At 52.8% G+C, this 20197-nt stretch overlaps 8 protein-coding genes across 8 annotated transcripts; 3 read left to right on the plus strand and 5 right to left on the minus strand.

Moving 5' to 3' along the window:
* Window positions 1-261: 261 nt before the first annotated feature.
* NEUTE1DRAFT_117312 (uncharacterized protein) lies at window positions 262-2248 on the minus strand (the record flags this gene model as incomplete). The annotated part of the gene is made up of 6 exons (XM_009853699.1): window positions 262-674; window positions 772-894; window positions 1280-1466; window positions 1818-1828; window positions 1926-2050; window positions 2175-2248. The coding sequence occupies 5 exons, from the start codon at window positions 1926-1928 to the stop codon at window positions 534-536; spliced, it is 465 nt and encodes a 154-aa protein (XP_009852001.1).
* Window positions 2249-4269: 2021 nt separating this feature from the next.
* On the minus strand, window positions 4270-6248 carry NEUTE1DRAFT_122948 (uncharacterized protein; the record flags this gene model as incomplete). Its single annotated transcript, XM_009853700.1, has 3 exons — window positions 4270-5771; window positions 5850-5991; window positions 6066-6248. The coding sequence occupies 3 exons, from the start codon at window positions 6144-6146 to the stop codon at window positions 4270-4272; spliced, it is 1725 nt and encodes a 574-aa protein (XP_009852002.1).
* A 2486-nt stretch (window positions 6249-8734) lies between these two features.
* Window positions 8735-10622, minus strand: NEUTE1DRAFT_147081 (uncharacterized protein; the record flags this gene model as incomplete). Its single annotated transcript, XM_009853701.1, has 3 exons — window positions 8735-9223; window positions 9293-10242; window positions 10364-10622. The coding sequence occupies 3 exons, from the start codon at window positions 10620-10622 to the stop codon at window positions 8735-8737; spliced, it is 1698 nt and encodes a 565-aa protein (XP_009852003.1).
* A 1270-nt stretch (window positions 10623-11892) lies between these two features.
* NEUTE1DRAFT_64918 (uncharacterized protein) lies at window positions 11893-13469 on the minus strand (the record flags this gene model as incomplete). The annotated part of the gene is made up of 1 exon (XM_009853702.1): window positions 11893-13469. One exon carries the CDS (start codon window positions 13353-13355, stop codon window positions 12105-12107), a length of 1251 nt encoding a protein of 416 aa, XP_009852004.1.
* Window positions 13470-14121: 652 nt separating this feature from the next.
* NEUTE1DRAFT_23962 (uncharacterized protein) lies at window positions 14122-15090 on the plus strand (the record flags this gene model as incomplete). The annotated part of the gene is made up of 1 exon (XM_009853235.1): window positions 14122-15090. A coding segment is annotated over one exon (969 nt), but the record flags the coding sequence as incomplete, so codon positions are not given.
* A 153-nt stretch (window positions 15091-15243) lies between these two features.
* Window positions 15244-15507, plus strand: NEUTE1DRAFT_44324 (uncharacterized protein; the record flags this gene model as incomplete). Its single annotated transcript, XM_009853287.1, has 1 exon — window positions 15244-15507. One exon carries the CDS (start codon window positions 15244-15246, stop codon window positions 15505-15507), a length of 264 nt encoding a protein of 87 aa, XP_009851589.1.
* Window positions 15508-16077: 570 nt separating this feature from the next.
* On the minus strand, window positions 16078-17647 carry NEUTE1DRAFT_147084 (uncharacterized protein; the record flags this gene model as incomplete). Its single annotated transcript, XM_009853703.1, has 3 exons — window positions 16078-16377; window positions 16438-17469; window positions 17550-17647. 3 exons carry the CDS (start codon window positions 17553-17555, stop codon window positions 16078-16080), a joined length of 1338 nt encoding a protein of 445 aa, XP_009852005.1.
* A 579-nt stretch (window positions 17648-18226) lies between these two features.
* On the plus strand, window positions 18227-19927 carry NEUTE1DRAFT_83600 (uncharacterized protein; the record flags this gene model as incomplete). The annotated part of the gene is made up of 3 exons (XM_009853704.1): window positions 18227-18528; window positions 18601-18683; window positions 18758-19927. The coding sequence occupies 3 exons, from the start codon at window positions 18344-18346 to the stop codon at window positions 19762-19764; spliced, it is 1275 nt and encodes a 424-aa protein (XP_009852006.1).
* Window positions 19928-20197: the final 270 nt, after the last annotated feature.

Here is a 20197-nt window from a genome sequence, read left to right on the forward strand (position 1 = left end):
TTGACGGAGGTCCCCACCCCTGTCTTCAGATCTGCTAAGCATACATAGTAGAACGATCCGGTCTATCCCCCGACAGGATCTACGGGGAGACACATTATTGCCTTGAGGTGAGCGGGCTGGCCTAAGGTGTGACACAAACGAGCAATGCTGTCGACAATGTTGGGAAGCTAGACCGGAAACCGTAAGTTGAGTATTTAACTGTTTCATACGCTCTACCTTGTCAAAACTGAACTCCTTGCAAGTGTAAACAGAGCAGAACATCTGATATTTCCAAACCAACGCGGAGAATAATATGAAAGTTGAGTTGAGTAAGTTGAGGAGAGGTGGTGGTAGTCTGGATGTGGTAAATGGTATTTGGGAAGTACAAAATAAGTAGCGTGTGGTTTATATTGTCATTACAACAACGCCGACAGCGACAGCAACATAAGGGACACCATCTTTCGACTATGTTCGCAACGCGCAACAACGTCAACAACAACTCATCTCTCTTCTCTTCTCGTCTCTCTCTGTTCTTAATACGATTATGGAGAAATCTATGCGGCAGTACCCTTGCTCACGGTCTTGATAATCTGTTCGTACTCGATGTCGTCCTGCTCGTTGGCCTGGAGCTCGACAGCGATACCGCTGAGAGAGCGCTTGAGGGCCTCCTTGGAAGAGGCGTAGACCATCTTGGACTGTTTTATTTTGGGGGGAGTCAGTTAGTTCGACTTGCTCGCTTCGGGAAATATATATTTGAAAAAGAGTCGGGAGAAAGCAAAAAGAAGAACGCACCTTGATGCCAGCATCATCGGGGGACCAGGCGATAAAGGTCACCTTGTTGCGGGAACCCTCGCCAGAAGCAAGCTTGTACTCGAAATCGTAGACGGCATATCGGGGACCCTTGCTGATGGCGCCCTGTAACGGTTGTGGTTCATTAGCGATCGGCGCTCTCCCGAAGATAATCATGTTCCTCCGTTCGATCAAGTCCACAGAACATGCCACGACAGGGGGTTGACATGTCTTGGCAGTCCCCTGTGTCTAACCGCCTTTTTGTGAAAGAACCCCTCAATTCCAAGACCCCTCCTCCCGTCCTCCCCCCTTTTTCTCCTTTCCAGGCAGGAGAATAAACAAGACAAGTATTTGCCCGCGATGGAAAGGGACTATAAGAGTGAGGATGGGCGGGTAGGAGGTAGTGGTATCGAGGGTCCGTATAGTTCTCTTTCGCATTCTGGGCTGGATTGGGCTGGGAGTTGGTTGCGACACTGGCAGCAACCAGTCACCAGGGGAAGAAAGGACCTACAGTAGCGCTCTTAGTCTGGGCATTGACGAGCTTCTCGCGGAACTCGTCGTAGTTCTCGGTGGCGCCCTCGCTGGTGCTCTCAATGACAATCTCCTTGAAGTCGTCCGAAAGCTTGTAGATGATGTACCTGAGCTGACGGGACATCAGCTTGTCGAAAGCCCTCCGGCACTCGGGGTCGACCTGAACTCTGTAGAGTGACGCAAGCAGAGTACGTTAGCTATTCTGAGTTCTTCCATGTATTGCGTGTTGTCGATGCTGTTGTTGCTGTCTTTTGCGGGTCCCGCTCCCCATGTCCCAGCGCGCTAGCTACCCGCCGCCAGATGCAACTCTGTCGCTGCTGCGTGATATAGGACGGAGGGATCTCGAGATAATGGGCTGGTTGCATCGCGGCAACGGACGGGCAACGGGCGGGCAAGGCGGCGATAGGGTAGCGTCAAGTTATTGCGGTTCCTGAATCCATCGGTGAGGATGATCCAGGGGCAAGCAAGCAAAATGGCGGGGACGGGGGCAGGATGTAGCAAGTTCATGAAGGACTAACCCAGATTGAGACTGCGACAAGGCAAAGAAGTCAGCGACATGTTGCACAGCAGAGTGCGGGGGGCGGCGCGCGTTGGGAAAGGGGGGAGGGCAGGAGAGAATGATTTACCATGATGTCAGGTTGTGATGTGGTGGTTTTGTAAAAGTGTTCTTGTCAAAAAGTCGACGACGATGGGTGAACCGATCGCGAGAATGGGGGGGGCGAGCGTTATATGTGGAGAGGGGAGCCGAAAGCTGGATGGCGCGGGAAGGTTGTCAGTCAGTCGGGTCGGGTCAGCACAACAGGGACGGACGGTAGAAAAGGCAGTCGGGGGGCGGAGCGAGGCGAGGGGTAGCAACATGGAAATGGAACTCGAACTGGAAAAGGCGGCGGCAAGGGGACTGGAACTGTAAACTGGAGCACACGGCGGCAAGGCTACAACTCGGTCAAGCCAACCTCGCTGGCGAATATACATACGTACGATTAGGTAGAAAGAGTGCTATGGGATGGTTCCGTTGTATGTAAAAAGGTAGAGAACCGGGAGTTGTCAACACGAGGAAGCAAGGACGGGGACGGGGGACGGAGACCGGGAAGAGAGCTCTTGGGAAGAGACCTGAACTTGAAGGTTGGGAGCCTGACGCGAAAGGAGCGAGGGGTTCCATTCCCGGGCACCGTCAGCCAGCAGCCAGGCAGAGAGAGAGGCCAGGGCGCCGACGAATGCCACCATTCGTTGACCGGGCACACAACTCTTCTAAGCACCGGCCACTGGGCAGTGGATGGGCACCTCACTGCCAATCTGACCCTCTAATCTGCTCCAACACAACACCACAGCTCCAACATCAGCCCCAGTCCCCCTTCGCAAAGCAGGGCAGCTGCTGGCCAGTGAACAGCATTGTGGACTCCTCCGTCCCGTCCGTCACTTTGGGTGTGGGCTCCCACCTAACAGGCGGACGGAGAGGGACGGTGCAGAGTGGATCCCGCTCGACGTCGATACCAGTGGTACGTACCCTCAAAGTAAACGACGCCGGCGTGATAGAGGTAGCAGTGTAGTTCCAATGCCTGCTTACCATCCATAGAGAGTAAAAAGGAGGGCTTCCATTGTGCGTTCATCAGCCATGTACACTTGGCTCTTCTGTCACAGCGAGGTGATTTGCGTCTTTCACGAGCTCGCAAAAGCTGTGATGAACTGATGATACAGAACAGAGCAGGGGTGGCCGGCGTGAACGACGAACAACACGGGAAGCTCTCGATGAGATTACGTTTTTCACCACCAGGGAAATGAGTACGTCGTCTTTTACACTGGCTCTCGACAGTCACCTCCCTTAACGCGCGTTTATCATTCTCGGTAATCGAAAGGATTTGTAGCCGCCAGGCATCAGTGGGCAGTTACCTGTTGGACCTTGAAATTACAGAAGTGAAAACGGTAGAGGTAATGAAACTGGATGGAGGCTGGATGGAGAGGTTGAGGTGGATGTCGATGGAGGGGGGGAGCCACCGCCTGGATGGAATCCTTATGAGATGGTGGGGTTGCTTGTTGTTCCGTCGACAGTCAGGTCCGTCGTCAACAACTGCCCTCAAGCTGAGTGCTGTCTGTCAAGTTCGTTGTCGTCTGCGAAACGAAAGCAGACGGTTGGCCATGTGGCTTGCACACCGAGTTGACAGCTCTGTTTGAGCCTCTGCAGCGACGGGGAGAGTGCCACCTGGTAGAAGAGTCCCACTACACTTAAAACATGTTTACTTGGCGCCGTTTCAGTGTTGCACCGTGCAATTTCTGTTCCACCTTGCCTTGAATTCGTCAACCTCTGTCAACCACCACCACCAAATGATTGGCCCAAGCTCCCATCACATCGACCTTCATCCAATTCACAAATGCGTTTCCAAGTTCTAACAACCCATCTTGATACCTTATCTCACAGCCACCATGGCAACGCAAGCTTCTCACGGACTTTTAGGCTTCAATATCAGCAAATGTCCGCATGCCAGACAATTGAGTATCAAAAGATATATCTGCCTAGTAATGCATCAGCTTCGCTGAACACTATCAACAGCTGCCTAACAGCCGAGTGAATGCGTAATGTCTCAAGAAATGATACGCATCCTCCAAAACCATGGTTGCACAGCTTTCGGATTATTCAAGGAGACATCAGTAGCAGTATTGTACAGTTTCATTCATTCTTATGATTTGCTCTACTCTAACCCTCCTCTGTGGTCCGTAGATTATAGTACAAGGAGCATTATCATCATCCAAACAATGCCCGCCGGAATATGCTAGTAAGAACACACGAAGAGAAAAGGTAGAGAGGAGAGAAAGTTACATGACACACATTTTTTTACAGTCCGTGATAACACCAAGCCCGATGCCCCCCAAACCCATGTTGTCGCCATAAATCAAAGGTAAAAATAAAGAAAAGACACATTGTTCATCTCCTGATCGTGTGATTCACAGTTGTAGTTTGTAATTTCCTTGTCCTTCTTACATCATGCCACCCATGCCGCCCATGCCGCCCATGCCACCCATGGGAGCGGGGCCCTTCTCCTCGGGAGCCTCGACAATGGCAACCTCAGTGGTACCGAGGAGGGAGGCGACACCGGAGGCGTCAACGAGACCAGTGCGGACGACCTTGAGGGGGTCGAGGATACCGGCCTGGATCATGTCGACGTACTCAGCCTTGGCCGAGTCGAAGCCCTTGTTGAAGTCGTTGGCGAACTCGTCAGTGAGCTTGCCGACAACGACAGAGCCCTCGAGACCAGCGTTCTCAATGATGGTCTTGGCGGGGCGGGTGATGGCGTTGCGGACAATGGTAACACCGAGCTGCTGGTCGAAGTTGGCGGGCTTGACGTTCTTGAGAGCGTGGACGGAAGCCTTGATGAGGGCAGTGCCACCACCGGGAAGGATACCCTCCTCAACGGCAGCGCGGGTGGCGTTGAGAGCATCGACGAAGCGGTCCTTCTTCTCACCGACCTCAACCTCGGAGGCACCGCCGACCTTGATGACGGCAACACCGCCAGAGAGCTTGGCGAGACGCTCCTGGAGCTTCTCCTTCTCGTACTCGGAGGTGGAGGGATCGGCCATGACGCCGCGAATCTGCTCGCAGCGCTGGGCAATGGCATCCTTGGAGCCCTCACCGTTGAGGATGATGGTGTCGTCCTTGGTGATGGTGATGGAGCCGGTGGAGCCGAGCATGTCGGGGGTGGCCTTCTCGAGCTTGACGTCGAGCTCGTCGGTGAAGACGGTACCGTTGGTCAGGACGGCAATATCGCCAAGGATGGACTTGCGGTTGTCACCGAAGCCGGGGGCCTTGACGGCGGCGACCTGGAGCTGGCCGCGAAGCGTGTTGAGAATGCAGACAGCAAGAGCCTCACCGTCAATGTCCTCGGCAATGATGACGAGGGGGCGGCGGGTCTGGCTGGAGATCTCGAGGGCGGGGATGATGTCGGAGGCCTGGGAGATCTTCTTCTCGGAGAGGAGGATCAGGGGCTTCTCGAACTCGACCTTTTGGGACTTGGGGTCGGTGATGAAGTAGGGGGAGACGTAGCCGCGGTCGAAGCGCATACCCTCGGTAACCTCGAGCTCGTCGTAGAGAGTCTTGCCCTCCTTGCAAGTGATGACACCCTCCTTGCCGACCTTCTCCATGGCCGAGGCAATCAGCTCACCAATGTGCTTGTCGCCGTTGGCGGAGATGGTGGCGACCTGGGCAACCTCCTCGGAGGTGGTGACATCGCGCTTGTTGGCCTGGAGGTACTCGACGACGGCCTCGACGGCAGCCTGGATACCGCGGCGGAGATCCATGGGGTTGCAGCCGGCAGCGACGTTCTTGACGGTCTCGGAGAAGATGGCGCGGGCGAGGACGGTGGCAGAGGTGGTACCGTCACCGGCGACCTCGTTGGTCTTGCCGGCGACCTCCTGGATGAGGCGGGCACCGAGGTTCTCGAACTTGTCCTTCAGGCTGATGGACTTGGCGACGGTGACACCATCTGTTGGGTGGGAGGGGTTAGTCACTCTGACACACATGCCATGTTTCCCTATCACACCCCGAGACACGGTATACTAACCCTTGGTGATCTTGGGGGAGCCGAAGCTGGACTCGATGAGGACATTGCGGCCCTTGGGACCGAGAGTGGTGGCAACGGCCTTGGCGAGGGTCTCGACACCGGCGAGGAGAGCGGCACGGCCCTCAACACCGAACTTGAGCTCCTGTGTGGGAGCTGTCAGTATGCGCCAATTGTCATCGGATAGCCATGACGGCATGGCCGGGACCCGGATCGTACCTTGTGAGCAAAGCGGAGCTGCTGGGCAGGAAGACGAGTGGCCGCCTTGCCGACGGAAGCTCTGGTCAACGCGCGCTGCATTTTGGGGGTATTGTGTGAAGGAAGGAAACTACAAACAGAGAAAAAAGAAGGATGACGGGGGTATCACGGTTGACTTCAGGGGAAAAGAGAGCAAAGGAAAGCTAGGATCGCGGACTGCCGAAAGAACTGGGGAAGAAAAGTGCGGCCGTGGGCGTGTCGGCGTTCGAAAAAAATGCTGGACTTAAACATCTCCAAAGGCCCGAGCTCCCCGCTGCCGCTAGTCGCTTGTGGGTTAGCGGCTTGCTGCTTTCCCTCCATTTCCGCTGCTGTCGCTGTTTCTGGAACCATCTGCACCCCACCATTGGCTGCTGGGAGGGAGTCCCCAACAGTGCCCAGGTGAGCATCATTCCCCCTCATTCACTACCACTGGCACTCGCGGTGTTTATGTCGCGCAGCACCTATATCGAGGTCCTGACTTGACAAAATGGACACGCAACTTTGAGGCTCACACCCTTTTCTGGACTGTCAACTGCCTCGAGACGGTTTGGATCGAATTGATCAAAAATGGCCAGTTCATCTAGACATTCAGACATTGACGGCCGGTGAGTAAGCGGCACGATGGATCCTCTGACGTCCATGCATTTCCATGTCAACAAAGTCGCTCCTCTTCCCCGGGGAAGTACCTCGCTCTCGGCAGGCAGTCCCCAGAATTACCCGGCAACCGAACCCCCCTGGACCGTCTTGGTCGGTCTTCGCAAACCCGTCTCCTCCCACTTGAGCCTCAACACCGACCGGCCTTTCACGACTCGGCATCCCCGGCATCATCGGCGCCAGCAGTCACAGGTCGAAATATTCGGACACAACTCCTAGTTTGTGCATATGCTCTGGGATCTCGACAACTTCAAGTTCGTGACCCATTCCTACACATCCCTGTTCGGCCCATCCTACACGCCTGCTTTGCTTCTTGATCCCCATCAACCATGTTGGAGCAGACAACGGGATTGCAATATGGCATTTGATCTTGTTTTCTCCCTCATCATGTCTGCGTCTCCATATGTGTGTTGAGGTGCGGACTCTGGTTTTACAACTGGCATGAAACTGGTACCTGAGATCACTTCATTCCCTTCATTAGACTCTGAAAAAGTTGACTACTATGATGCTCCTTTCAGTATAACACGTCCCTAACATGAAATTTTGAGGAGCCAATCACAAACCTTGATTGCTCTTTTCCCATGTCTCAACCGGAAGACCACTCATCAAAGACAGTCTCTTTGAACTCCTCTTACCACGTCCTTACCCGCTTCGAGAATCACTCCCAATCGCTGCTTATCGTGAGCTCGCCTTCCAAGTATACTATTCTGCTATTAATCAAGGTGGCTTCATAAATCGCAGACTATGGTTAGACTTCACCAGTCTATCAAACTCCTTCCCAATAACTTCACCGTACACTCTCCCCGAATCCTGGTTTGTCTTCATATCTTATGTCCATCTATGCTCTACTTTACTGCTCTCTCCCTCATTTGCGAAACCTTCATCTCGATTCTTGAAGAGTGGCGTTGCCAGTACTCACCTCGATTGTCTAGTTCTATATCGAACGTCAAAATAGATGACTCCATTGCAGTTAGGTAGACACTTTCTTCCACCGCCTCAAACTCTCAAATTTTTCACTTCTACTGCTTGTTTACTTTTTGTATTGAACCGTAACGCTATTCTTTCTCTGTTGTGTCGTGTTGGTTTTCCGGGTGTTTGGGTCATCGTTTAACTTCTCATCAACTACGAGATATGGGAACCATACGACAATGTGGATCCAGCGCCGGCATATCAAGTATACCCTATGCGCCTACACTCACGAAACATTCACGCATGTTTTTTTCGGCGAACGGAGCTGTTTGTAAGTGCTTCTCTTTGAGTTTGAGCTCTAAACTATGATGCCAGCTTCGGGTACCTGATTTCTTCTAGTCTCAAGTGCAGCATAAAAAGCTAACGTGAGCCCGTAGATGACAAACTTTCCACCACACTGCACTCTAGATGAACCGAATGTACGAACGCAACAGTCTCAGCAAGGTAATCACGATGACCTTCAACGCCTCTAAATGCTGAGCTTGAACCTCCATCTTTGCCCCCCATTCCTCCGTCTAAGACGCAAAGTCCTTCGACCACCGACGACATGTCCGTGAGAGTTATGTTGGCTTTGACCCCTCATACTTAACCGATTGTTATTATAACGCGCCCACCACTGGTAGAACCCCTTAACGCCATCCCCTGCCTTGATGGTTCTCTGGTAATTAGTTGTTTCCGTCCTTTTTCTCTCTCTCTTATTTTTCTTTTCTTTTTTTTCTTTCTTTTTTTCTCTCTCTTCTTTCTTCCTCTTGTTTTTTCCTGTGATGGATCGACAAAGATCGGCAAAGAGTCCGCAACCAAATCAAAAGAGAAACATAATGAGCTGGCTCTTCCCTTTGGTTCAAAAAGCTCAGTTTGTGTGAGTATTCTTTCTCTGCCATAATGACTGATGACAGACTAGAATAAACAAACCAAGCCACATCAACCGCAAGGAGAAAAAGACAGCAAAGAAAACTGAAGAAATAAGATAATTGAAATCCGCCACAGTAAATACCAGACTTTGTGGCGGTCTAGCGGCAACGATCATATCAAGCATGCTTCGCCCTCTTGGAAGGTGACTGCTCACGCTCATCATCATCATCGTCCGGCTCAGACTGAAAGTCAAACATGTGGCCGCCTTTGCTGGACGCGCGGTTCTGGCCCAAGAAAGGGTCCTGGAACTGACCCTGTTGGCTCAAGGCATGGGAGTACTGGCTTTCCTGACCATGACCGCCGTGGCTGCTGCTGTCCTGTGTGGACTGAGAATGATAATTCCCATTTCCCGAATGCAAGGCACTGGCGAAGTTGTAAAAGTCGGGCCGCATCAAGGGAGCCTTACCCAGCACGTCAGAAGCGCCGCTCAGACCCAGAGGAGAGCGAGGATCGCTGTAGACTGGCTCGTTGTAGTCATCGCCGGCGGCATCCGCGTCGCGCATGAGGTTGGTGATGGGAGGGAGGCGATATTCGTTGCTGGTATAGCCGTTGTGGTTCGTCGTGCGCGCTGGAGCGGGCTTGGGGGGAGAATCGAGGTCCTCGAACTATGGGGGAAACGAGTCAACAAACAGGCTAGATGGTAGTGTTGGAGGAGGACGAGTTGGGAAACTTACATCAGCATCTTCGCCCTCATCCTCAAACTGAGGAACATACGAAGGGACACTACCATTACCGTTACGGTTACCGTTACCGGCACCACCACCAGCACCGGCAGCTTGGCCATCATTCTCCGAGTCATAACGCAAATAATACTCATCGGCCTCAGCACCGTAATCCTCAGCTTCGCCCTCATCATCAGCAACATCAGCTTCGCCCTGTTGATACTCGACAGACTGATGAGGCGCGCCGTAACCCTCCATGTCATCATCATCTTCGTCAGCATAGGTAGAGCGAGCAGTGACCTGCTTCTTAGCCCTAGCCGACCGACGACTGGCCGACTTGGGAGCCTTCTTAGTACCCGGGCGGTACTCCTCATCAGAATCAAGATCAGCCGGGTCAGGCGAAGGCTCGCGTTTGATCTTGACGACACCCCGAGCGCTGCCACGGCTAGCTCTCATGCGCCCACCACCACCACTACCGCCAGAGCTGCCATCACCAATGGGACCAACACCCGCCAAGATACCACCACGGGCACCACGAGGGGTGCCAGTGCCGCTGCCACGAGGCGTACCAGCACTGCTGCCTCCTCCTCCTCCTCCACCACCACCACCTCTTCCAAAGTTCTCCACAGCATCCGGCAAGTTAAACTTCCTATCCTCCATTGGCTCATCAAACCGGACAGCCCTAGTCGTGAGCTGATCATCCGGGTTCTCCTGGTTGGCGCGGACGTAGCCGCGGACGTGCGGGTCGACGAAGACGCGGGAACCCGGTTTCTGGCAGATGGGCGGGACCAAGTGGCCCTCGGCAATCAGGTGGCTGCGCAGTCGGTTGAGGTGCTGGTGGATGGCGCTTCCCGTTGAGCCCGGGTGCAGGCGATGGGCGATGGAGTCCCAGGGGATGTCGACGCGGTAGCGGCTGCATTCGTATTGGATGTGAAGGAGGAGTTTCTCGGCCATGCGGGGGCCTGCGAAGAAGGAGAGAAGACAGAGGGGTTAGTAGTTGTGGCTTGGGATATATGGGGGTTGGTTACACACGGCGACATGGTTGGGCGATGTGGAGTGGGGGAGGTAGGGTATGGTACTCACGGCTCCAGGTAATCAAGTTTCTACCTTCGACGCGACCGTTCTTCTTGCGCTCTTCGTGACTCGGGGGAAGGTAGGTGAAGTTCCACTCCTTTGCTGGTGTGCCCTCGTCCTTCTTTGCGCCGCCGCCGCCAGCAGAAGGTCTAGAGGGGGTCGAGGGACCGGCGAAAGCGGCACTGGAGGCGGAGTTGACGCGGGCGTGATGGGACTTCACCGCGGGGGACTGGCCCAGCTTGGTGGGTGACTTTCTTGTGCCACCCATTTTGGTATTTGCCCTCGGAGGGGTCGTCTTTGCTTTGTTGTCTTGTTCGGCAAGCCTTGTGCCTCTGAAATATCAAAGGATGGGGCTCTTTCCTCTTTTTCACCAGAGTGTCGACCCTTTTTGTTGCTGCGGCTAGAAAGACCAGAGGTGAAAGGTCAGCGTTGGTCCGTCAACTGACTGTCAGGTCAAAACAACAGATGGCTTGAGGTGATCTTGATCTTTCGACAGTATGGGGAGATGTGCCCAGAATGAGGGAGAAGTCAAAGTCGTTTGTCGAACTTTCACGAGAAAAGGCGACTCGCGATAATGACGACGTGACTCGAAGCAAAAATATCGGCGTCAATACGACGAAATGAGGTGAAAGTTGGTGACGACACTCCATCACCTGGCAAGATCAAGACAGTTCTTTGCGCGAAGAGACACTCGTTGACTTACTCTAGCGCAAACGTGAATCGATGGTGATGCTATACCGCACTCGACGGGTTGTTGCCTCTGATTTCAGAGCAAGGTGAGAAAGGGGCACGAAAAGTGAGGTTAAGTTGAAGGATAAAGATATGCCTGAGGGGCAGATGAGAGAGTACGTGCGGTGAGTGGGTCACTTGACGCTCAAGGATCGCTCAATAACTTTTGTTGGACAGTTTCCAAATCCACCGTTTGATATTTCTCCAGGAGGTCATTGAGCTGCTATTGGGCCGCGGGGTGTAAGTAACGGACGGGTCAAGGTCGTCGAAAGGCGGAAGGGGAAACCTTAGAATAGGGTTTCTGGGGCAACGGACGGAAGACCAGACCACTTCCTCTTATTCTCCATGCGACGTTTGAACAATAAGATGCCAAAGGTATGTTGATTCGATACTAGTCATTCACTTGTCCGTTGACTCGCAGTCAGATTGAAGATGTGATTTCTGGGCATTGGTCGGAAGAGCGCTTGGTATTGAAACGAAGCATTCACTTGCTCTCTACTCACTCCACAATGTTACAGGCGTCAGGTGACGGTATCAGGTGTATTGCATTTTTCTTGGAGGAGTCTACGACATGAGCTGGTACATGGCTGGCCTATCACGAACACAGATGTTATGTTCCAATGATCGATACTATTCAGCGGACACAGAATACTTGATGTATCGAACCCTGAGGCATTGTACAAACAATTTCGGAAGACGAGCCTCGAGGAACGAATTCCAGATGTACTTGTATTCAGAGGCACGCAGGACGTGAGAGAGACCGGGGTGACCGTTTGTCTTGGTAGGAGGCATCAAATTGTGAGTATTGTACTCAGAAATGTATATGGTTCTGGCATTGACCTATTGTATAAGAAGTTGTATCAGAGGGAAGTTAGAGTTGGCGTAAGCAACTCGCAAATATCGTGTGATTTGTAACCCGGGAATTTGTTTTTGTCGAAGAGGAAAGCGTATTGAAAACTTTAGTATCTCAAACATAGTAACTCCGAGTTCCGGAGGATCAAATGAACTCAAGATCTGAATCTCACTTGTCCTGATATTCTATGCTTGACATGTCTTCCTCTTCTGCTTCCAGTTCTTGCTGCAGTTCCCGAGCCCGATCCTGTGGAATTCCCATGAGATCTGCCCAATCTAGGTAGAAGATCTCATCGGACGAGATTCTAGACCTCGCTTCCCAGGTTGAGATAGCCATACAATATACCTCCGTCGTTGATAGCTCATAGTTGGGCACTATCTCGTCTCCATCACTCGAGATCCCCAATAATGCGAAGACATAATCCCTGGGATCTGTCGCCTCGAAATGGTGTTCGCACACCGTCTCCAGCCAGTTATTAAGCGTTGGCCCGTATGACTGTGAGCGCCAGTTGCGAAGCATGATCATATAGTCCACCGGAGCTCCGTAGAGTAAATCCAGCGCTGGCCAGTTCGCATGCGCCCCAGTGCGCAACCTGTCTCGAAGCTGTGTTATTGACCACAATCTGGCAATCTTTGGCCCCCGCTCAGCACATTCTTTCGAAACAAATGCCCGATTGCACAAAATCACATAGTCCCTTGCCAGCACAAATTCCTGCAAAATCCATACTCTCCTCCAGTATGTCGCGTCGCAGTATAGGTCCGTGAGCCCCTGACGTTCCTTCGAGCTATGATGATGTCCTTTGAGATACTGACGTAGATCCCACTTCTCCATCTTCAGTAATTCCATAGCCTCATCAGTGCATGCTGTCCCCATGCCCAACCAAACAATCACCATCTCTGCGGCCTTGTAGACAGTTTTCATTAATTGGACCTGGTGGCCCTTTTCCCGATTATCGAGCTGGTTGATGCAGAGGGCGTCCACCCAAAGATAGAGAGGTGATGTACCATAGAGTTTTTCATGGTTGTGGAGGATGCTGTGAAGAGCATCATGAAGATTTCGGCGGATATGGATGGAGTGGTTGTCGAGAAGCATCGTTGGAGTGTCTGAGGGGTTTGAAGGGGGAAGACCCCATTCGTAAGAAAGGGCTTTGTACGGTGGGCAGGGGCTTTCTCCGACTGCAGATAAGTTGACTTCACGGAGGGTAGCTGAGATGACTGGGATGTTTTGCGTGGAAGAGGCTACTGGGGGCTCAAGGCGGAGGAGGCGGATATGTTCCTTGGACTGGAGAGGCTCGTAAGGATATTTTCCGGTGAAGTCCTCGGACACTTTGCGATCAGTTGATGACGACGGCGTATTTCCTGGAGAGGAGAGATACTGGTCCATGTGGGACTCGGAGTCTGATAAGATCTTGGAGGACATTGCGAACGAGTGTTTGCTCGAGGCTATGGTTGACGCTTGCCTAAGGTAGGTGGTATTTCATTTTAGGTGGCGAAGGTAGGTATTCAATATTGATGTGCGACTAGAGAAACAAATGAATGTCAATGAATAAAGAGAAAAAAAGAGGAAGTCTGAAGGGTTGGGAAATCTCGAGACACTGGATGTAAACCCAAAGGTCGTCAGCCTAGCCGGTGACACAGCCTCAGCTGCCACCAACTCACCTACCTTTACCAAGTTGTGACCAATCATGCAACGAAGAACAACTCATCAACTTCGACCAATTGTGGCTCACGTCTCCCTTCAGACCACACTACACCTATTATAGCGTCCTCAGAGGTGGAAAGCTAGGGAAGCTGTAAGAGGCACTAATTTGGTGGCAGAAGGGCTGGACACGTGAAGAAATTGAACTGTTAGCATTGCAAATTCAAATCCACCTTCCTTTTACATCTTTTATTTGAGGTCGGAAATTCAAAGCGTGTTGGCCACATACACCGAGGGAGGCATTTCACGCAACGCGCAATGAAGAAAGCCGGAGAAAAAGGCAATATTTTCGGTATTTACCCAGCTTAACAACGACAATGTCGGGCACGAAACGCTCAAAACGAACATTGCTGAGGTTGAAAGCGGTCGGTGCAACCTGAACCCCCTTACATCTGTCCTCAGCATTATTGATTATGTATATTAGGGTGCGCAAAAGAACAAGGAGGTGCGCCGATTACCTATAACGATTGTCGACGTCCCTAAGGTGTACCCATATCAACCACTTCTGTCCGAAAATCACATCCGCCTCCTTCTCCTTGAGCCACTCGCTCCATCCTCCACCCAAAAGTCTCAACCCATCTGTGCCACCCTACACCAAGTTGAGCTCGATTCAAAAAGTTTGAGTACTCGACCATACAAAGCCCTGTCATACGAGTGGGTAGTTCGCAACGAGCAAAGTGGGCATGAATGGCGGGTCCACGAAGAACAAAATGAGGTTAACCCGACCATCCTCCTAGATGGCCATATCGTTCACATCGGCGAGAACCTTTACAACGCACTCGGAAGTATAAGACGCTTGAAGGGCGCGATAGGTGGATCGGATCTTTGGTTATGGGTAGATGCGCTATGTATCAACCAGGGCGACGTACAGGAAAGGGGCCATCAGGTGCGGTTGATGAAACGCATTTACGAAACCGCAGAAATGGTGCTTGTGTGGTTAGGAATGGGGAACGACCTGACCCATTTGGCGACAAAAGTATTGAACCTGGAGGCGGATGAGTTGCAAGACCGTGTCGCCATGGAAAGGCTGGAGCGCGATGAGCTGCATGGGATCCAACAGATCTGCGAGATGGGGTACTGGCGCCGAGTATGGATTCTGCAGGAGGTTGTGCTGGCGAGGAATTACATGGTCATCTGCAACCAAGACTTCGTGACGATGGACAAATTTCAAAGAGCACTGGCCCTGCTGTGCAAGCACACCTGGAAGACGAAGTTGAGAGAGTTTGTTCTTTGGCTGCCGGAGAGTCCGGCGCAAGAGATCATGGCTTTGAGGAGTTCGAGAGGGACCTCATCATCACTCATTCAGTGGGTGAGAATATGTGTGCGATGCCGATTCGGGGCAACGGAGCCAAGAGATCATGTATACGCACTCTTGGGAATCTCGGACGACTGTGAAGGAAAGATCGAGCCGGACTATTCGCGATCGGTGAGGAAGGTCTATTCTTCGGCCATTGCAGTGATTGGGAACAAGGCTGAAGGGTATAATGAAAGTTTATGTGGAAGCTTTGCAGAGTTGATGGGGTTGCACTGGGACGTCGGTCGCGCAGTGTGGGAAGAAATTTGCGGAAGGAAAGCTGAGGAAGAAGTAAACGGGGAAGTTGATTTTGTCATGGCAACTTCTCTACACGCCTTGCGACAGAGACTGCCATCAGACCCTGTAGCTCTCGGGAAGAAGGTCGATGCATTTTCAGAGCGTATGCGTTTCAGGTTGTGGCTCCTTACTGGACATCGAGAAATGCCTCTATATCCACAGCCCGGGGGTGAGCTTCCGTTCTCCAAGGGCACAACTACAACTAGTTTAGTTGTGTTGATGGCTGAGCCACACTTTGTCTGGTGTTTACCAACGTGGGCCGTGCTGATGGATCTGCACTAGCCCACATCAATAGCCACGGATGAGCTACCGACGACCCCTATACTTCCTTCCAACTGCCCCAACCCACTGTTGTGACCATCCAACTCCATGTCATTCGTTCGTCTCATCCCGACCATGAGGTTCATGCCAACGCTGCACGATGTTGAGGCCAGTTTCAGGGTACTAGTCAGGTCCACAAAATTGACCCCCTGACTGGTGGAAAACCAAGTGAACCTTGATCAAGTGGAAAGGAGGAATCGAGAAAAAAGCGACCATGCAGAGAGTCAGGCAACGAGGCCGGAGTCCATAGGTCGCCTGAAGGAGCAAGGTAGGTGTTTTGAGGAGGTTTGAGACACGGCCGCTTTCCCTTGCAAACGCAGACGAACACAGAAACAAAATACTGTCAAATATATGGTATCGAACTCCGTCTAGACCGAGCGAGACTCCGCTGCCTCAAAGTCTCATCAATAAAGCGTGACAATTTTCCCACCAAGAAACGCCGCCCAATGCAAAAGAAAATAGTAAGCGATAGCGTGAAGAGCGAGACACCGCACAAACCATGGCACACGAAAGCCAAGAACACCGCAACAATTACTCCAGCTTGGCCAGGATAGCCTTTTCTCTCTCCGCCTTGCGCTTCTCGAACTGCTTGACCGAGTGTTTCCTCTCGTTCTCCTCCCTTCTCTTGATGGCCGCAAGCTCCTCGCGTTTGATCTCGGCGGCCTTCTTGACCACCTTGGGCAGGTGCCTGTGACGAGAGATGCGTTTGATCTCGGGCATGTGAGAATACCTCTCGACCAAGGTCTTGTTGTACTCGAGCGCCTGTCTCTGCTTGGTCGCCTTGACGCCGCTGCGTTCCGAGGCATTGGCACGCCACAAGCGGATGTTACCCTGTATATCACGTTAGTTGTGCTGATCGAATAGTTGGAGAAAAGAAAGGTGACAACGTACATCGTCACTACCGCTGAGAAGGTACTTGGAGTCCATGGTCCAGGTAGTCCGGAACACCCTCTGCATACGCTTGGTGTGGTAGACATCGCGAGACATGCCCTGGTCACGGCGCCATACCCTGATTGTGCGGTCATACGAACCAGTCACGAGCTCCTCGCCGGTAGGAGAGAATTCAACGTCCATCACTGCCGCAACGTGGCCCTTTTGGATATTCTGCGCCTTAGTGAAGTTCCTGGCGTCGAAGAGGTAGACGTTGTGATCTTCTGAGGCAACAGCCATGTTCATCGCCTCCATGGGGTTGAAGACAATGCGGTTGGCGGCGAACTTGAGAACAGTCTTGATGACGGGCATGTTGGTGCGCAAATCGAACAGAATAACGGAGCGATCTGTGCCGACGGAACCCACGATCGAGGTCTCCACCTGGTTGAAGCAAACATCGGTGATGGTGTCGCTGTGGTTCGGCCACTGTATCGTCTGAGGAGCCGTGCTGTGCTCCAGATCCCAAACACGAATACAGCCGGCACCCGAAGAAGCGACGAAGGAGTTGGTGGTGCGGTGGAACGAGAGAGCCGTGTATGGACCACCTTCTTGCCATGTCGCAAGTGGCGTTGGAGAGTCGGTCTTGGTGTAAGGGTCCCAAAGCTTAATGCCGTCAGTGGCACATGTGAGGAGCTTCTTGTCGTTGGTAAAGGTCATTCCCTTGACGATGTTGTTGTGGGCGGCGGCCTTCCATGCTTCGTCCCGTGTTGTGAGATCCCAGACCTTGACGATACCGTCACCGGAACCGGAAGCGATTGTGTGTAGCGAGTTCTTATCCTTGGCCATGCTGTAGATACCCTGAACGTGGCCATTTCCTAGCTGGCCGAGGAAGGGCTTGGCGAAGACTCTCTCCAACTTGACGGCATTGAGGGCTCTCTTGTACTCGCGCGCGCGCTCGAAGGGATGGAGTTCGGGCGCAAGGTTACGGGGTGCGCGGGTGACGTCGTTACCGGGGGCCTGTTGAGCCGAGATGTTTCGGCTGAGGGCTTTGATCTGTTGTAGAAGTGTCAGTGGTGAGCCTGGGACCGGGTTTGCGAATCTTGATAGGCATCGCGTATGGTAGGCCCAAGTACCTTCATGGTGACGGTGATTCTCTGTTGATGATGTTGAAGGGGTCGTGGATGAGAAGGCTACCAAGGCCGACGAGTATCGAGCGTAAATGAGTCGTATGAAATTGAGTAGGGTTGAAGTCTGCCAGTCGGTTCACCTTGTCGCACAGTCCAGGTGCTGTGATATGGTTATTGACCTTGGAATTAATGAATAATGAATGGATCAACGGATGGATGCCGGGAGCGTCTGTCGCCAATTGGGGAGCACAGTCGGACACGGGCAGTTTGACAGCTTCCGTCCCTTTCCTCTGGAGAAATTTTGGCGGGGTCTGGCGGCAAGAATCTTGACCGCCTTCTTGGCAAACTGCTAAACGCTTAGGCTTGGAGTGTTAGAGCTTCGCTGCCAAAAGGATGGACAGGGCCTGAGCTACCGAGAGCTGGGCTTGCCTGCCGTGAGATGACAGGGATCTCTAGGTGGATGTCTCCAGCTAATTACGTCGCGCCTGGCTACCTAGCGGTAGTACGTAGTGTACAGCGGTCTCGTTAGTGGACATGCCGCCTGCACTTGACTTGGGTAACAGCTGTGCTCCAGCAGAGGACGGGTGGTGAGGTTCGTCACGACACCAACGGAGAACAACCTGAGCTCCAACTTCAACACCCAAACAACCACAACTTTCAAGCCGACACTCTGCGACCACCGATACGCCGCATATCCCCCCGCGACCTCGAGTAATCACCATCGTATTCGATTGCCAAACTCTCGATCTATACTACCACCGCTTACCACTTGGCGACCGGGACAACCAGCACACGACACCATGGCCCAGGGCGAAGCATCAGAGAGAGTGCGCGAGGCGCAGAAGGTGGTCTCGACCGATCCTCGCCAGGCCGAGCAGATTTACAAGGATATCATCTCCAAGCCGCCATCAGTCACCTCTGACGCGGCCATCCGGGAATATGAGACGGCTTTGATTCACTTGGGAGAGCTCTATCGCGACGAGAAGTAAGAGTGGCGGGTGTATGTCGTGGTCATCAAGGAGGGGTACGGTCACTAACCTCCCATCACCGTGTACAGGAACACACAAGGCCTTGTAGACCTCGTAACCCAGAGCCGCACAGTTCTCTCCTCGTTCGCAAAGGCAAAGACGGCAAAGCTTGGTACGACCCCGCCATCAGCTTGTTGACGCGCTATACACGCTTATGAGGATACTGACACTTGTTGATGCATACAGTCCGCCAGCTCCTCGACCTCTTCGAAGCCATCCCCGACTCTCTCGACATCCAGATTTCCGTCACCAAGTCGTGTATAGAATGGGCCACATCAGAGCGCCGCTCCTTCCTCCGCCAGAACCTCGAAACCCGTCTTGTCGCCTTGTACATGGCCAAGCAGTCCTACTACGATGCCCTGACGCTCATCAACGGTCTCCTCCGTGAGCTCAAGCGCATGGACGACAAGCTCGTCCTCGTCGAAGTCCAGCTGCTCGAGTCGCGGGTATACCACGCCCTCGGCAACATTGCCAAGGCCCGCGCCGCCCTCACCAGCGCGCGCACGAGCGCCGCCTCCGTCTACACCCCTCCTCTGCTCCAGGCCAACCTGGACATGCAGTCGGGCATGCTGCATGCCGAGGACAAGGACTTCAACACGGCCTTCAGCTACTTCATCGAGGCGCTGGACGGCTACCACACGCAGGAGGAGCCACAGCGGGCCCAGGCCGCGCTGCAGTACATGCTGCTCTGCAAGATCATGCTCAACCTCGCCGATGACGTCAACCAGCTCATGACCTCCAAGCAGGCCGTCAAGTACGCCGGCAAGTCGCTCGAGGCCATGAAGGCCATCGCCCGCGCCCACAGCAACCGATCTCTCGAGGAGTACGAGCGCGCCCTGGCGGCTTACCGGTATGAGCTGGGCAGTGACACCTTCATCCGCAACCACCTGCGACGCCTGTACGATGCCATGCTGGAGCAGAACTTGATCAAGGTCATTGAACCCTTCAGCCGCGTGGAAATTGACCACATCGCCAAGATGGTCGGCTTGGACACCCAGCAGGTGGAAAGGAAGCTGTCGCAGATGATCCTGGACAAGGTGATCATTGGAGTGCTAGACCAGGGCGCCGGCTGCCTCATCATTTACGATGAGACGCACCGGGATGAGGCGTACGATGCGGCGCTGAAGACCATTGAGAAGCTTAGCAATGTGGTTGATGTACTTTATACCAACCAGGCCTCGCAGCTTGAGTAAAAAGCGAGGTTCAAGGCAGAAGCAGGGTTTAAATGGATGGATGGATGGATGGTTTAAGGGTTTACAGCATGGGGTTCGTCTGTAACATTACGCTTAGATATGGTATTAGTCGGGCGTACTGAACTAAACACGATAAACCGCATGATCATAAGTCTAAGTTTTGAGCAATGGTGGCGGTCTGGTCTTTCAAAGTGTTGCAGATATGTGATATTGTATGTCCAAATTTCAGAAACTAGAAACAACCAATGTTTGTACAAAGAACCATTTAACAACATGGTATCTCCTACTCATGCATCCATCCAGTTATACTTTGGGTATCCAGTTCCTTCTTTCACTGTTCTTCCCTTCTTCCCTTCCCATCCATCCATCCATCCATCCATCCATCCATCCATCCATCCATCCATCCATCCATCCATCCATCCATCCATCCATC

The sequence above is a fragment of the Neurospora tetrasperma genome, assembly GCF_000213175.1.
Source record: "Neurospora tetrasperma FGSC 2508 unplaced genomic scaffold NEUTE1scaffold_4, whole genome shotgun sequence".
Lineage (NCBI taxonomy): Eukaryota > Fungi > Ascomycota > Sordariomycetes > Sordariales > Sordariaceae > Neurospora > Neurospora tetrasperma.